Raw genomic sequence first — 16,643 nt, forward strand, 5'->3', positions numbered from 1 at the left:
GCAAAGCTGTAGTTTTTCGACTCTACTGTGCTGTGTGGGAATTAAAGCTAAAAGCGTGGGAGAATAATTGTTGTACTTTGTTGATTCCAGGCAGACACTTTGAAGGAGAGGTATCAGAAGATTGGAGATACCAAGCGAGCTACTCCAATTGAAGTGCTTTGTGAAAGCTTCCCGGGTCAGATTTGATTGGTTTCATTTGGAATGTGTTACTCCTTCCTTTTTGTTTAGGTCTAGTTCTAGATCAGTTTATGCAAATGTAATAATTGTGTGCCTTCGTCCTGCAGAAGAGATGGCCACCTATCTGCGTTACGTGAGGAGGCTGGACTTCTTTGAGAAACCTGATTACGACTACTTACGGAAACTCTTCACTGACCTCTTCGATAGGAACGGCTATGTCTTTGATTATGAATACGACTGGGTCGGCAAGCCACTTGTGAGTCTCCTTCATCACTTGTTTCTTTTCCCTATTCAAAGTTTTGAGGGGACCGCTTGACCCCTCTATCTGCAGATTTTCATTTGTCTTTTTCTGTAAATAATCAGACGGGATATTTCCTGTGATGTCTTAGCGGTTCAAGGGCCTATTTATTTTTTTAGATATTCATATCTTCATGTTGTGGTCGGAGTAAAGTATTTTATGTCCTAGATAAAATGCTGTGTCATTTTGTCCCCCACCATAGCCTACACCGATAGGCCCCATCCCCAGTGACACACCCGCTCAGCCCAGCAGAGACAAAGCACAACAGCAGACCAAAAACCAGGTGACCTCACCGCCGCCCGCAACACCCACCCACCTTGTCAGTCGAGTTCCCCCTTGTCTCAGAGGCAACTGCCAACCCTCCTGTCCTGCTCTCAGCTTCCTCAAGAATATGGCCTCTTTTACAGTGTTACCTTTATTCACTCCGTCCTCTTTAATCTACTCTTTACTCTGTTTTTGCGATTGAGCAAGAATGATAGGGAACTGATGGCCCTATTATAATTGTGGTTAAATGTTGTAGCATCATTTTTGAAAGTTCAACTGCTTTAGCATTGGAGGGTTTTGTCTTCCCTTTCTCCTTAAAAACGAGTCATTGCTTTGCAAAATGCAGTGCGTTGTTCACATCAGCAATGACAAAGCAGTTTGCTTCGTGTGTGGCAAAATTGCATGCTTTCTAATCTCTTCCTGGTTCTATCAGCATGCTATTTGAGCCTTGATCCTACTACACTGTCATCAACATGACACATCATGTTTTTTAGACCTTATTAGTCTTTTTCAATCTTTTTCTCTAAAAAAGCACAAGGTTTTATAATTGTCCTTTGCCGTGTACTCGCGGCTGTAATTATGACTCTCCAGTACAATGTAATGAGTATCATCATTTATGAACATAAACAGGCAACACGTTGCATAGTACAAACAATCACAGAGTTTATTACAGAAACCAGGAATAGTCACAACAATGACTAGCTAATTCAGTCAGGACAATAGACAGGAGATTGCTGCGGGCTGGAAGAAAATATAGATTTTGGAATAAAAGACTAGATACTTAGTGTTTCCGATCAAGGCTGTTTTCACTCCTGCATGAGGCAGTGGGCTCTGCTTGGTTTTGCTCCATTTTCCTTCTGTTAACATAGTCTGTTTTAACAAGCCTGCTTCTTGTGAGATGTCTTCTGTATTTATTTTCGTTTGTTTGTTTTTGTTGACTTTCTTTCCCCATTCACTCCCCCATCACCACCACATTACCTTCCACCTCTTCACTCCTGCCCCCATAACCTGCCTCCCCTCCCCCTGTGCTCTTTGCGTCAGTCTCCTGAGCCCAAAGGAGATGAGTCTCAGCGTCAGCCCTCTCCAATGACCAATAAGGAGACACTGGGGTCGCATCTCACGGCCGAAAGGCTGGGGGGCTCTGTACAGGTACTGCTTGCTGCGCATGGTGCTGCATGATGGTCTGTCCACCCCAGCCTCTGCCTCTCTGCCTCTCTGCCTGTCTGTCTGTCTGCCGGTCTGTCTGTCTGTCTGTCGGTCTGCTCGGTCTGTCTGCTCGCTCTGTCTGCTCTGCTCTGCTTCACTCATCTGCTCCAGGCTGATAACAGGGGAGGGAAGCTGTCAGGAGAACCATGCGGTCACTGTCATTGAAACATTTTATCAGGACAGGAACCCCCCTCCCCTCTCCCTAGAAAAGGGATCTCATTGATTATGAACAGTCTCAGCGCTGACTCCACTTTGAAGGGATGAAGGGGCAACAGCAGCTCAGAAGATACCTCTGTTTAAAAACATTTGAATATCTGACTGGATATTTCATATCTATAGTCCAATTATGACTTGCTTTAAATGGTAAGTGATGTACAGTCTCCAGTCTCAGATTAGAAACTTTTAGGATAATTAGTAAAGCAAATGTGCCATCTAGTGTTCTGGAAGGGAATTGCACCCTTTGGAATTATTACGTCTTTTTGCCAACTAGTAGATACATTTACAATGTAATGTGGTCAAGGGTAACAATTATAAGCTAATGCTTCAATTAACTCATTTCCTATGAAGGATTAAGTACAGATAATGTATCATGATTTGATCATATATCCTAAAAACAGACATCCTGTCTAAAATTCCCTGTGTTCACCTGTACAGGTTATGAGCTCGACAAATGGAGAGCTGAACACTGACGACCCGACGGCAGGACACTCCAACGCTCCCATTACTGCTCCCACGGAGGTGGAGGTGGCTGATGATACAAAGTAAGACAGCTGTCTTTCCCTGGGGTTGACTGGCTCGGTCTCACTACCTCTGCCAGTCATTGCAAGAAACACACTGTCAAATAGAAATATGGGTTCTGAACCCATTCATTCAAAATACTGTTTTGAGTTTACATTACATTTTTAACATGACATTTTTTGATATGCAACATTAATTTACTTTGAAACTAAATGATAGTATATCCTTGCCTGCAGGTGCTGTTGTTTCTTCAAAAGGAGAAAGAGGAAACCCCTCCAGCGGCACAAGTGAAGAGAAGAACTTGAAACATTCTGGTCACTGTCAAGTTTTAAATGGAAGCAACTACACAGATCACCCATCTTATCTCTTTCCCAATCTCTCTTTCTTTCTCTCTTCTCTCTCTCAGCACTCCCCTGCTACAGACGTGTAAAGGAATGTTGTCTTACAGACTCTGGCTCCTTTAAAAAAAGAAAAGAAACATTTTAAAGTACCTGCATAGTAAAGGGAGATTGAGAGAACGTTAAAAGCTGTAAAAATGAAACGTGAATACCGTGACGTGAATATATAAAAAAAGATACTGTTTGAAACAGTTGTTGTATTTTAGATTCCATACAGAACATTTTCTGTTCAACAGCCATTGATCTGAGGAAACTGTCAATGAGTCGAGTGAAAGAAATCTGTTCCATAGAAATAGTCCTTTATTTATGGGATCAAGGTAAGAAGCAAGAATGAACAATACTAACTCTGGAATCACTGAGCGCAACAGGAAGCATTTCATCTAAACCAGAATTGGAGGATCTTTATGCATTTGATTTTTTTTCATTTTTTTTGTAATTTAATCCTCAGTAGTTTTCAAAGTTGACTTCCTGGATTGAAAACAAACTTTTACTTTTATGTTGTAGTGTTTCTGGAAATCTTTGTAGCACAGTCACTGGCCTCAGGTACTGTGGAAGATTGAAAGAAACAGATATTAAGCTCTTTTCTTATTATTGCACTTTTCAAAGAAAACAAAAGTACAGCGGAATACTAGGTTTGAAATTAACAAACAACAAAATAAAGACTGATCTAGGAATAGTCCTATACAATGCTTAAATCTGAGTAAGGGCCGAAATGTCAATCTACATGAAACAAGATGTCTTTCAGTTTTATTTCTTACATCAGAATCATTTACCAGGAAATCATAGTTTGTGCCTTTCCAAGTAAAATGTTTAAAGCTCAAGTAAGTGTCCTGCAATGACATTTTATCTGAATTATTCCAAATGTTGCTCATTGACTGCGCGTGTGTGCTTTATCTCTCTGAAAGCATTGTCGATGTCTGACATTCCCAGGGTGTGGTCCTATGTAGAGGTCATACTGTCTCCACTAATGACTGTATGGGTCTCCACCATCACAACTACAGTCTATCTCCTCTGCTATGACAATCAAGGGATCTTTACAGTGGAGGTTAACTCTATGTGCACTTTCTGGGAAAAAAAGGAAAGATTTTAAAGCTTGTGTATTGCGAGCTAAGCAATTCAAGTCATTGATGACGGCAGATCAAAGTTAGTAGCAGCAAGCAAGTCAAGTTTTTTTTTAAAGACAAATGAAGCGACAGCCCATCAATGACTGAAGTTTCCACCAGAAGTATTGGATGCACAACTGTTTTTCTTTTGAAGTTCCTCGCTGCATTAGTTACATGCATCTTTGCCTGAACATGGTAATGGTCTATGTTTGTCATGGCCTAACATGAGATGTTACCACAACAACATGCTCTGTCATCTCTACAGTATATACAGTTGTCCCAAATGGTTTTGATCAGAGATGACTGCAGTGTGGGGCCGTGCATATATATATATATTAGTTCACAAGCAAAGTCCCCTTGATTTTTTTATTACTGTATAGATTTACACAGTGGACAAAACATTAGGAACACCTGCTCTGTCCATGACAGACTGACCAGGTGAAATCTATGATCCCTTATTGATGTCACTTGTTAAATCCACTGCCATCAGTGTAGATGAAGGGGAGGAGACCAGTTAGAGAAGGATTTTTAAGCCTTGAGACGTGGATTGTGTATGTGTGCCATTCAGAGGGTGAATGGGCAAGACAAAATATGTATTTAAGTGCTTTTGAACGGGGTATGGTAGTAGGTGCCAGGCGCACCGGTTTGAATATGTCACGAACTGCAATGCTGCTAGATTTTTCATTCTCATCAGTTTCCCATGTGTATCAAGAATGGCCCACCACCCAAAGGACATCCAGCCAACTTGACACAACTGTGCGAAGCATTGGAGTCAACATTAGACAGTATCCCTGTGGAACGCTTTCGACACCTTGTAGAGACCATACCCTGATGAATTGAGGCTGTTCTGAGGGCCGGAGGGGTGCACTCAATATTAGTTCCTAATGTTTTGTACACTTAGTGTATATTCCCTGTTACAAAAGACTGATTTATCACTTTGCCCTTTTAAGTAGCATACTGTATGCTGGTGTCATTGTGGTTATGAGTCAAGGCCATGTGACCCAGAATCTATTGTTGTAATGAGATCAGTCATAGATGTTAGCTTTTTCTGGAAAAGTCGACATGAGGGCATTGGGTTAGGGTTGCTAAACAAAACTATGACAATATCAATAGCAGCTATATGTGAACATTTTCATAAACGTCTCAAACTGAAAAGAGCAATATAGATGTAATTGAAAATATGTTTCACTAAACTAAATGAATGGAGTTAAGTGGTTAATTCATTGGGTTAAATTGAGATGTTTCATGTAGTAGAACTGTCTCCGACGTTGTTTTCCAATGATCATTTTTATCATAAATCTATTTGATTTCCACGATGTGCTGTCTATCGAGGGAGGTGGTAGAACTCCTCCACTTCTTTTCCTCCTAATTTAACCCCTGGCTATACTGTGAGTGCTTTGGTTATACAATATTCAACAGTGACACAATATTCAACACAACAGAATGAATATGAGTTTCACCAATACAAGAAGCTTTATATTCATGTCATGATCATTCTGATTCGGGCCAATCTCCATTAGGATTATGTGGTTTGAGCTCTGGTGCACCACTTGTCACTAGGTTTTACTCAAATAACCCACAAATGCATAGGACTTTTGCAATATGAAAATATCACAGATTGTAATCACATGATGCTGTTGATCAACCTGTATGACAGTGTATTCAGCATGTTATTTGAGCTATTTCAGTGAAGTGAGAGGGAAGCGAAACATACTGTATGTAGGAGGTTCAGCCTGTTCAAGGCTAGATTACATTGAGTAGTCTGCACTTGGATGATATTGGTTTCTACAGGACTGGAAATGCAAATTGGAGAACCATGTCAAATTCATGGGTTTCGTTTTAACAGGCGGCATTGAAGACATGAGCACTCACTCTAAACAATTTTGCCAGCAGATAGGAGTCTCTGGCTTGTGGGTGCAGGTTGAGACTCAGCCTGCGTAAAGTGTCTTTTGTTTTAGGACCTAGTTTGACCTAATCCTATGTTAAATCGTTTCAGCTGATCAAGCAGGGAAACAGTTTGATGTAATCCTAATTTGGCTGGTTTCAGTTTTCTAGCAATATTGTTGAGCGTTTTTGGAGTTGCCTTGCGCAATTAAGAAATGTATCCTTAGCTCGTTTTTGGGGATATGAAAGGAACTTTTTTTTTTTAAATCACTGATATTGAAGTGAAATTGTTGGTAACAGTTATGTCTGACCAGTTGCTCTCTAATGAGCGGTCTTTACCCCTCTTCAGGCGGTTGTGTTACGCAGCTGGTCACTTTTTGAACGACCTTTGCGCGTCATTATGGTTTACCTACCTATTGGTCTACTACCATTCCGTGCTTGGGTTCAAGAGCACATATGCAGGTGTATTGCTGTTTATAGGTCAAATAGCGGATGGTGTCTCCACGCCCCTTGTCGGTATCGAGTCGGATCGAACAGCTGGATGTGGAGCATATGGCAAAAGAAAAACATGGCATTTAGTCGGTAAGTATGACTTCAATAATGATAATTGATTAACCTGGTTTAACTAAAGTTATGTAGCAATTGAGGGGTTACCCAGTAACACTATTAGGTGAGTGCACCTGTGCCATAAAGATCCAGACCATTTGGCAGAGGCCATAATTCTATACTTACATGCAGGTAGGCTAGGTTACACTCCATCTGTCGAAAATCTCTTGCACACATGAGAATAAGAGAACAGTTCCAACAAGCTTGAGACCGTTGGCAGGTTTCAATTGTCCCAGGTTTATTAGACTAAAGAAATATCGCAATAACAACTAAAAAATCATTGCGAGATGTGTAGGTCTAAAGGAAACTGCAGAGGATACGTTTTCTAAAGATCGACGATATTTGTATCTGTTAGACGGGTGTATTTTTATTTTGTCGAACTTCCTTTATTGCGACAAATGATGATGGAAACCGATGTTTTTCGAATAAGTAATTGCCGAATACTTTTTAAGGAACACGGGGGCAAGTGATGTAATCACGTAACTATAAATTCCAATCCACATTTAATTCTAAATGCCTACTCCTTGCAAAATATATTTTTTCAACTATCAAAATTATGTTTCTTTGCAGGACAAGGATTTTCCTGTATTTCAAGAATGCCTGAATTGCTTGCCCTTGCTTTTCTGGTTGGCTGTTAAGTTCCACCATCCAATTATTTCAGATCTACAGGAGTGCAAGTTCACCAAGGCGCGGACCCAGGCGTTATGTTGGCACATACAGTACCAATCAAATGTTTGGACACACCTACTCATTCCAGGGTTTTTCTTTATTTTTACTATTTTCTACATAGTAGAATAATAGTGAAGACATCAAAACTATGAAATAACACATATGGAATCATGTAGTAATCAAAAAGTGGTAAACAAATCAAAATATACTATGTATTTGAGATTCATCAAAGTAGCCACCATTTGCCTTTGACAGCTTTGCACACTCTTGGCATTCTCTCAACCAGCTTCACGAGGAATGTTTTTTTAACAGTCTTGAGTCCAATGTAACTCAGTTGGTAGAGCATGGCGCTTGCAAAGACAGGGTTGTGGGTTTCATTCCCACGGGGGACCAGTACGATAATGTATATGCACACTATTGTAAGTTGCTCTTGATAAGAGCGTCTGCTAAATGACTACATTGGAAATGATGCAGGGTATTGTTGAATCTATTTTCTATGCAAACTGTATAACTGTAGACAAAAAAATCACTGGGCAAGTTAATGAAAATATAGCTACTGTTGGGATCATCTCACCACTACCACCAATGTAGTATTTGAGGGGGAACAGGCAGGACTTGAACCAGCAACTTTCTGTGATTACAGGGTGAGTGGTCCTCTGGGGGGTCAAGGACAGAGGTGTACCTAGTAAGGGTGCCCAGCTTTAGGTTTTGAAATGTCCCATGCATTGGACCATTATTAATGTAATTATGAAATAATCCCAGTAAGTTTACACGTAGGACTAGTGGTTAAGGGCGTTGGGCCAGTAACCGAAAGGTCGCTGGTTCGAATCCCTGAGCCAACTAGATAAAATCTGTATGTGTTCTTGAGCAAGGCACTTAACCCTAATTCCTATGGATAAAAATGTAAAATATAGTCATATTGTACAGGATTATACTGTATTATAAAAACCATCAATTAACTAATAATCGTATAATAACTAGACCAGCTGATTAAACATCATTACAACAGGCTCATGAAAAAATGATTTATTTGTCCTGTCCACATTTCTCTTTATTGTTAGTTCCATGCATGACTAACTCTCATAGGCTGGATAGTTTGTTTACCCTGACCTCATCCTTCGTATCCCTCCACCCTTACAGGCACTATCAGTGTACTTATCTCCTTTCCCTTCATATTTAACCCGTGTCTGGGATGTGGTGACAACACTCCACAGTGGGTGTGGCTCACCTATTTCACCCCCTTCATCATCATCTTCCAGTTTGGCTGGGCCACCACCCAGATCTCCCACCTGTCACTCATCCCAGAGCTGGTGTCCAGTGAGCATGCCAAGGTGGAGCTCACTGCCTACAGGTGAGCTGAATCGGCTACTTTAGCAGGAGGTAAACAGCCATCTAGTGAGGTGACTCTTATCGCCCTAAATAAAAGCATGTATGAGGAAATCAGTTTAAAGTGAAAGAAATAAGGTACTGTACCAGCGGAGGCTGCTGAGGGGAGAATGGTTCATTATAATGTCCAGAATGGTGCAAATGGAATGCCATCAAACTCCTGCAAATTGTGTTTGATGTATTTGATACCATTCCACTCCAGTCATTACCACGAGCCCGTTCTCCCCATTTAAGGTGCCACCTTACCACCAGTATTACATAGTCTAATTATTAGTGATATCTTCTGATGTAGTTTTACAACCTTGTACCGTCTCTCTCACTGTGTAGGTATGCGTTCACGGTGGTGGCCAATATTACAGTGTATGCTGTGGCCTTGTTACTCTTTCACTTCCAGGCCCAGCAGACTGGAGATCCCTCTGTCACTGACAGCTTGGGCATTGTTGACATCCCCATATTCAGGGTAAGAGCTTCCCTTCCTGACCTCACTGTTTTACAAACGGTACTCTGGTACAATACAGTTGAAATGGGAAGATCATTTAGTCCTCAAGAACACATGGGTGTTCAGATTGTTAGTCATGATGGCTGAATGTAGTCTGGGTACCTGTCTTTTTAACTAACATTCCACTCTTTGTCACTCCTGTCATTTGCCAAAGACAGGAGTGGCAAGGAGAAGAATGTTAGTTAAAAAAGACTGGTACCCAGACTACCCACTGGGCACACACTGGTTGAATCAACGTTGTTTCCACGTCATTTCAATGAAATTACATTGAACCAATGTGGAATATACATTGAATTGACATCTGTGCCCGGTGGGTAGGCTGCTCTCGATTGTAATCCTGGATATTACTTTATCCTCGACTCTACCGATTGGGACATTTTCAAAGATGAAAACGCCAACATTCTCGATTACGCTGACAGGGTCACATCTTACATCAGTGTTTGTGAGGAAAACTGCATTCTAACCAGCACTTTTGTCAAATTCAACAACTACAAACCCTGGTTCATGCTGAACTCCGAGTGCTGCACTCCGCTAAAGAGGTGGCACATAGGTGTAACAACAAAGATGATTATAGAACTCCGAAGCAGCTGCTCAACAAGGGGATTAAAGTGGCCAAAAGTTGTTTCAAGGAGCGCATCTAACGACTGCTCGTCTGTCTGGAAGGTTCTCCAACAGATCACAAACTGCAAACGAGTTCTACTGTCGTTTTGAAACACAAAGTGCCCTCGGCCATCAATAGTCTCCTCAGCCATCTTGCCCCTCAGTTGACAACACCCTCAGCCGTCAGGACTATACCTCCACCACCCTGCACCCATCCCATCTACTTTCTATCAATCATGACCAAAACCGCCTGCCAACCTGAGCAGTTTCATCCGACATGCTATGTCCCTCATAAACCGGCCATCGGGTTCATAGGGATTCGTTGATTTTGCATTGAGCCGATTACTGCACCTAGTCATCAATGACCTCTAATGCAAATCTGCACTGTAGCACAAATGCAGTATGTCGACAACATTGTATATGTACTGTATATATTTGCCACTGCGGCATCCCTCTACTATATATCTCTATGTCCCCTCTGTATATTCTTTCTGTAATCAGCCTATACTCCAGAGTTTTATGTTTACTGTTCCGATATTGCATATTCTGTATGATGTCTGTGTCAATATTCTCTTTTGTATATTGTCTATTTCTGGCAACGCCTTCTCTAAGGCAAACTCTGGGTATGGGTAAATGTACTTGGTGAATGAAGGTGACGATTCTATATATTGTTTCTCTCTGTCTTTCTGTCTGTCTCTCTCGCTCTCTCTCTCTTTTGTGTCTGTCTTTGTCTCTCCCTCCCCTCTTCTGTCTCCTGCCATCAGGATCTGTCCCTCATTGTGCTGGGGATCGGGGCAGTGTTTTCTTTCGTCTTCCACCTGGGCACCCGAGAGAGGGTTCCTCACAGGGAAGAGCCAGGCGCGCAGAATGATGAGAGTCAACCCCTGATCTCCCCAACTTCCCATAACACCATACCCCAATCTCTCCTCCAATGGAATCATTGGCTGAAGGAGCCTTCATTTTACCAGGTCTTTCTCTAATCTGAGTGTATACAATATAAAGGACCTTTAGGTATTGTGGAAGTGTATTTTAAACTGTAAACCTGCTTCTTTTGGTCCAGGTTGCTTTTCTGTACATGTGCACCAGGTTGACAGTCAACTTGTCCCAGACCTACGTTTCCATGTATCTCATCAACTCCTTATTGCTACCAAAGGTAAGGCTACATGCATATAATACATTATAATGGTGCCATTTATAACCATTCTTCAGAATCCTTTGTGCTTGTGAAACTTGCTGACTGTTTAGTAATGTTGGGCTCATTTCCTTCTCCTTTTCCAGAACTTCATTGCCACCGTTCCATTAGTGATGTATGTCAGTGGGTTTGTGTGTTCTCTGGTCATGAAGCCAATCAGCAAGCTCGTAGGCATTAGTGTGAGTTTTTCTGTCTGTGATGTTTTAAAACTGTCAGAAAAATCGTATAAAAAGCCAGAGTATTAAGTTTCCTGTATACCCATTTTTTATTTTGTAATTCCCGCTCTCCTTAGATGACTTATTTGCTTGGCCTTGTGCTGATCCTGGGGTTTTCCTCCTGGGTGTTGGTGGGCATGAACATAGGGAGGCTGATCTATGGAGCTGCTGTACTGCTGGGTGCAGGCTCTGCCACCATCCTGGTCATGTCGCTCTCCATGACGGCCAAACTGATTGGAGAGCAGACGGTAGGAACACCCTGCATGTTGTAGCTAGATGATTTTCCTCCACTGTTGTCATGACATTTCTCACAATGTCAAAGGAATTAACTGTGACCTTGTTTGGCAGCAAAGTGGGGCCTTTGTGTACGGGGCGATGAGCTTCACAGATAAGGTGGCCAATGGCATTGGTGTCGTCATAATCCAGAGACTGCATCCCTGCAAGTGAGTATGGACCAGACTGGGATCTGTTCTTCTAAATATCCCTTCTGTAGCGCGGTTTGCAGACCCCAAGGGAAACCAGGGTACAACTTTACGAGTAACTATCGCTCTTGGTTGTATACAGTTCACAAGACAGCTGTCCAGAAAGTGTGTGGTTCTATCGTGATGTCATGGTGATTGTGACCGGGGGTGTGGCCTTAGCAGCAGCAATTTCCCTATGCACCCTCCTCATCTGGCCTATTAGGATCCGCCAACGTAAGTGTCCAAATCAGTTGTTGGTCATGTTCCGCTGCTCAGACATTGCTGAAGCATGCCAGATCTTACGCCTGTAAGGTATTTCACATATCGAAGAACCACATATTTTATAGCAATCTGGTGACTGCAGCAAAGTTGATGACGTGGCACGCAACCATTGGTTGATGCATGCAACGTCTGAGCAGGGGAACGCAGATGTTATCTCTGAGTGTGTGCAATATCTGGTTATTGGGTTGTGAGAGTATGATCTTGGTGGAGGTGGTGTTGTAACTTACTGCTCTGTATTCCAGTCTCACAGTAAAATCAGTTAAACGGTGGGAGATCTGCTCTATAGAGAGGTGTTTTTATTTTTTTGATGATCAAATTATTTTTGACAGGGGAAGGGTTAAAATTAGTCCGCATGCAGCTTGAAGGTATATAGGTAATATGCTTAGCTGTTTATATTTGCAAGTTTGAGCTACTAATTCCAGAAATATTTTGACTTGGATTTTGTATTTGCTAATTACAAATAATGTCTTATCCAAACTTTTTTTTTTACTGCCATAAGATATAACCACGTCTCCATCTAGTGGAAACAATGTTGAACACCACCTCAGTTTGATATGGCCCTTGCACACAACAGCACTCAAACATGGGCACACTGTATTTCCTATCATTGTTCTCTCCTCATAGGTTTACCCAGTACTTCTGTCCAGATGGAGGCAGAAGATAGAGAATGAGACTACACAGGAGTCAACTGAAGAACAGAGATTCATTACACTGATTAATCTGTGGGGAAAACATTGTGCCTGTTCACAGGACAAAGACCAGGAGACTTTCAGTATACCCACTGGAAATACAATAGGAACTTTACAGCAAGACTTTAACATCCCCATATCTATCTATACCTTTAAGCGATTTAGATGTAATGCATTTATGGGGAATTTATGGGGGAAAAAATCATTTTTTAAATGTTTATGTCTCAAGTCAGTGAATAACATTCTTATTTACAATGATGGGTACCAATAAATGGGTACAATATTCTACTTTATAATAATACTGTCTACTTACACAGACATGCCAATGTTTTACACTTAAAAGGGAATCACTTTTTTCTCTTTCTTCCATAGATGTTATGAAATAATACATAACAGGGTGTGTTGCTTATTGTCTCCATTATTTCCTTCAGATTTTCATTGTACAGATTTTGAAATTGTCAGTCACTTAGCGATGTAAACTGTTTTTGCATGATTCTTTTCAGATTTAAAATGTTAATATGTCTTGTTTCCTTTACGATTTTGAGAGCTTTTGGACACGTTTGCCTGATGCATGGTGGAAAGAATGACAAAATGACCACAATGCCTAGTTTCTGATGAAAATGCAGATGGGTTATCTCAGAGGAATAAACATTTACGTCTCACTCACATCTTCACAGAGAGAGATGAGACAATTCATCATCAGTACAGTTGCATACTATTTTCCACAGGTGGGCTCCCTGGGTAGCAATCGCAAATGACCACGTTGCAGCTTGGATTTATGTGGTTGTTAAGGTTGAATTTAATGTTGTGAGTTACACATTGTAACCATTTGGTGAGTACAGTCAGTTGAGTCCAAAGGTTATGAAATATAATCAAGAGAAGCAAAGAGAGAAAAGGTCCTTTCATTATTCTCTGTGAGATGGGCTTGTTGCTCAGCCTACAGCCATCTAACTGATTCCCCAAAGCACTGTTTAGAGATGCGGTCTTGGGTAATTTGGAGGGCGGGCGTCATCACTGCTTGTTAGTTGAACCACTAATTGGAGTCTGTGCTGGCAATTGGTGGGGGGCGGGAGCGGTGGTACACTGTGAGTGGTCCCCTCAGGGGCTCTAGATTTGGAACAGTGTTGTACAGAAAGCACACCATCATCAGAGGCTTATTCAGGACTGACACCCTTCTTTGTTTTCATAAGTCCATATGACAAATACATTTTTTAGATTACATTTTTTGCTGCCCCATTTAAATGTTATCATACTGTATATCAAGATAGTCTACACGACATTCTACACCACTAGCTGCTTCATCAGTTGTTTTTTTCAGTTGTGTCTTGGAAAATGAACCACCTCCTACCAAGAAGGCACATATCACACAGTCATTTACTTGTCAACTGTAGGCCTGCTTGTCAACTACAGCTATCATGCTTCCTTCAGGAGGAATATTTAATCAGTGGATAAATCCCATTAAATCTGAGCTCTTTCTCATTAATGTGTCAGATTGACCATAAACCACCTCCTACACACCATCTAATTAGTGTTTAAAACACACAGATACATAACCTCCAATAGAGTTAGAGGGAGTCAGAGAACAAACAGATTTTGTTCAGTGTTAACTGATGAATGTAAACAGCAGAAATTCCCCCAATGTGTTGCCAGCGATAAAGCTATAAGTGCTTGGTGAGCAATTGTATAAATAAGGAGGCTTGATTTTAGGACAGCACCATGTTTGAAAATTAACTTGGCCAACCCATCTATTCTTGATCAAAATAACTATTGGTGTCCATTGTTCCAATGTCAATGCTATGTCTCTTTTATGCTCTGTGGCCCCTCGAAGCTATCAAATTCTCTCAAACAGATGTAATTATAGCCAACGTCTCGGTTTCTGAAGATATTTCATGGCTTAAAACAGCAACTTGACATTTACATTAGTTCTTGTGTCCCAACATAACTGTGGCAAGTCACGACAGCTGCTTGAGTTGCGCTCTTGGATCTGTGACACGCTGACCTATTCCTGTGTGTTTGCCCTGCTGCTTTGAGTTGAGTACCTTGAGTTGAATTTGTTTTGCAATAAAAGACAAAGCATTGGACAATGGACATGTACTGAAATTATGTTTTTATTTTTACTCTGACTATGCTATATTTAAATACTTCATTGCATTTGTGGTAACAATATACATTTTCATTTGTTATAGGCCAGTATAGCCTTAACCAGGGTTTTTCAAACCTCACCTCAGGGACCCCCAGTGATTCCATGTATTTGAACTATTCAAAAGCTGTCACACCTGATTCAACTTTTCACCTGATTATCAAGCCCTTGATTAGGTGAAACAGTTAAGGAGATGTTTGACTGGCCTAAACTACAGACTACTGTGGATGAAACATATACAGTCACCGGACAGTTTATTAAGTACACCCATTTGGTACCGGGTCAGACCCCCCTTTGCCTCCAGAACAGCCTGAATTCTTCAGGTAATTCTACTAGGTGTCGAAAACGTTCCACAGGGATGTTGGTATATGCTGACGCGATAGCATCACGCAGTTTCTGCTGATTGGACAGCGGTATATTGGTACTGTGAACAGCCCGTTCCATCTCATCTTAAAGATACTCTATTGGGTTGAGGTCTGGGGACTGTGCAGGCCACTCAAGTAAACTGAACGTGATGTCATGTTCCAGGCCATGTTTTCCACTCCTCAATTGTCCAGTGTTGGTGATCGTGAGCCCACTGGAGCCTCTTCTTCTTGTTTTTAGCTGATAGGAGTGGAACCCGGTGTGGTCATCTGCTACAATAGCCCATCTATGACAGGGATCGACGAGTTGTGCATTACGAGATGCCGTTCTGCACACCATTGTTGTACTGGCCTTGAACTGCACAGTTATTGGTCTGTTTGTGGCCAGCCTGTTAGCTTGCACGATTCTTTCCATTCTCCTTCGACCTCGCATCAATTAACTGTTTTTGCCCATAGGACTGCCGCTGACTGGATGCTTTTTGTTTGTCGCACCATTGTCGGTAAACCATAGACACTGTCGTGTGAAAATCCCTGGAGGGTGGTCGTTTCTGAGATACTGGTTCCGGCGGGACTGGCACCGACGATCATACCACACTCAAAGTTGCTTAGGTCACTCTTTTTTCCCATTCTAACACTCAATGAACAGTAACTGAATGCCTTGATGCCTATTTGCCTGCTTTATATAGCAAGCCATGGCCACTTGACTGTAGGAGAGATCCATTTTTGTGTAGGGTGGTGTACCTAATAAACTGGCATGTATCTTTTTTTATTATATACTTTTTATATTTTACATAGAAACAGGAAGACAATGCTGAAGTTAACTCATTAGTGGTGTAATGGGTGCAACAAGCCACTCAGGTCAGGTGCTGCAGTCAAAATGTGGATGATTGACGGCTCAAATGCGTTGCATGGGCCAACCAACCAGACAGAGCGCTTGCTCATTCGATTGAATATAGAGCGTCACGAAACTCCCGCCAACTTGAAAGTCGACTGTAGGCATACACAGGTGAGATAGCTAGCTAGCTAGCCAGCCATGAAGATAAAGTAGTCTACTATTTGCCAGCCATGAAGATAAAGTAGTCTACTATTTGCCAGTCATTGACAAGAACATTGCTAACATTTTGCATTCAAATAAATGAATCAATTTTCACTCGGCGTTTAGAGGAAATTTCAGCTTGTGTTTACAGGAAAACGTATTTGTTTGAAACTAAACTTAGCTACGTAACCACAATAAGTAGGCAAAAAATGTGAAGGCTGCAGAAGTGCTAGCTAGCTGTTATACGCTGCTAATTTAGCTAAGCAGCTAAATAGATAGTCTCATTAAAACACGTTAGAACACATAATTACGACGTAGCAGAATGTCAATGCATTTTTTTGTTTGACTTCAAGTAGGGCTTATGTAGCCAGTAGTCTACTAGCTATGTTTGTTATTGCAGGAACGCCCTGGACCAGTGTTGGGACCATAGCTATTGCC

At 41.4% G+C, this 16,643-nt stretch overlaps 2 protein-coding genes across 11 annotated transcripts in view; both read left to right on the forward strand.

Moving 5' to 3' along the window:
• Positions 1-3,902, forward strand: part of csnk1g2 (casein kinase 1 gamma 2a) — a 39,591-nt gene extending 35,689 nt beyond the window's left edge. For 8 of the 10 annotated variants that reach the window (XM_014215707.3, XM_045687139.2, XM_045687136.2 and 5 more), the window contains 5 exons: positions 91-175; positions 285-433; positions 678-758; positions 2,600-2,706; positions 2,920-3,902. In XM_014215707.3, coding sequence (XP_014071182.1) covers positions 91-175; positions 285-433; positions 678-758; positions 2,600-2,706; positions 2,920-2,974 — 477 coding nt within the window. In that variant the 3' untranslated portion in view covers positions 2,975-3,902. Of the gene's footprint in view, positions 1-90; positions 176-284; positions 434-677; positions 759-1,780; positions 1,889-2,599; positions 2,707-2,919 lie in introns of all 10 variants that reach the window. The other 2 variants (XM_014215699.3, NM_001139596.1) reach the window with 2 other exon arrangements.
• A 2,468-nt stretch (positions 3,903-6,370) lies between these two features.
• LOC106613850 (major facilitator superfamily domain-containing protein 12) lies at positions 6,371-13,369 on the forward strand. The gene is made up of 10 exons (XM_014216523.3): positions 6,371-6,650; positions 8,484-8,694; positions 9,057-9,189; positions 10,593-10,796; positions 10,889-10,981; positions 11,107-11,199; positions 11,313-11,483; positions 11,584-11,678; positions 11,800-11,930; positions 12,603-13,369. Exons 1-10 carry the CDS (start codon positions 6,371-6,373, stop codon positions 12,647-12,649), a joined length of 1,458 nt encoding a protein of 485 aa, XP_014071998.1. The 3' UTR covers positions 12,650-13,369.
• The last annotated feature ends 3,274 nt before the right edge of the window (positions 13,370-16,643 follow it).

Source organism: Salmo salar, chromosome 10, assembly GCF_965601325.2.
Source record: "Salmo salar chromosome 10, fSalSal1, whole genome shotgun sequence".
Taxonomy (NCBI): Eukaryota; Metazoa; Chordata; class Actinopteri; order Salmoniformes; family Salmonidae; genus Salmo; species Salmo salar.

Bases quoted from the DNA above. Each gene is read 5' to 3' on its own strand.
- LOC106613850 (XM_014216523.3), top strand. From the start codon at position 6,371: ATGTCTGACCAGTTGCTCTCTAATGAGCGGTCTTTACCCCTCTTCAGG. The intron at 8,695-9,056 runs GTGAGCTGAATC...CTCACTGTGTAG, and splicing joins GTGGAGCTCACTGCCTACAG to GTATGCGTTCACGGTGGTGG. The intron at 10,982-11,106 runs GTAAGGCTACAT...CTCCTTTTCCAG, and splicing joins ACTCCTTATTGCTACCAAAG to AACTTCATTGCCACCGTTCC.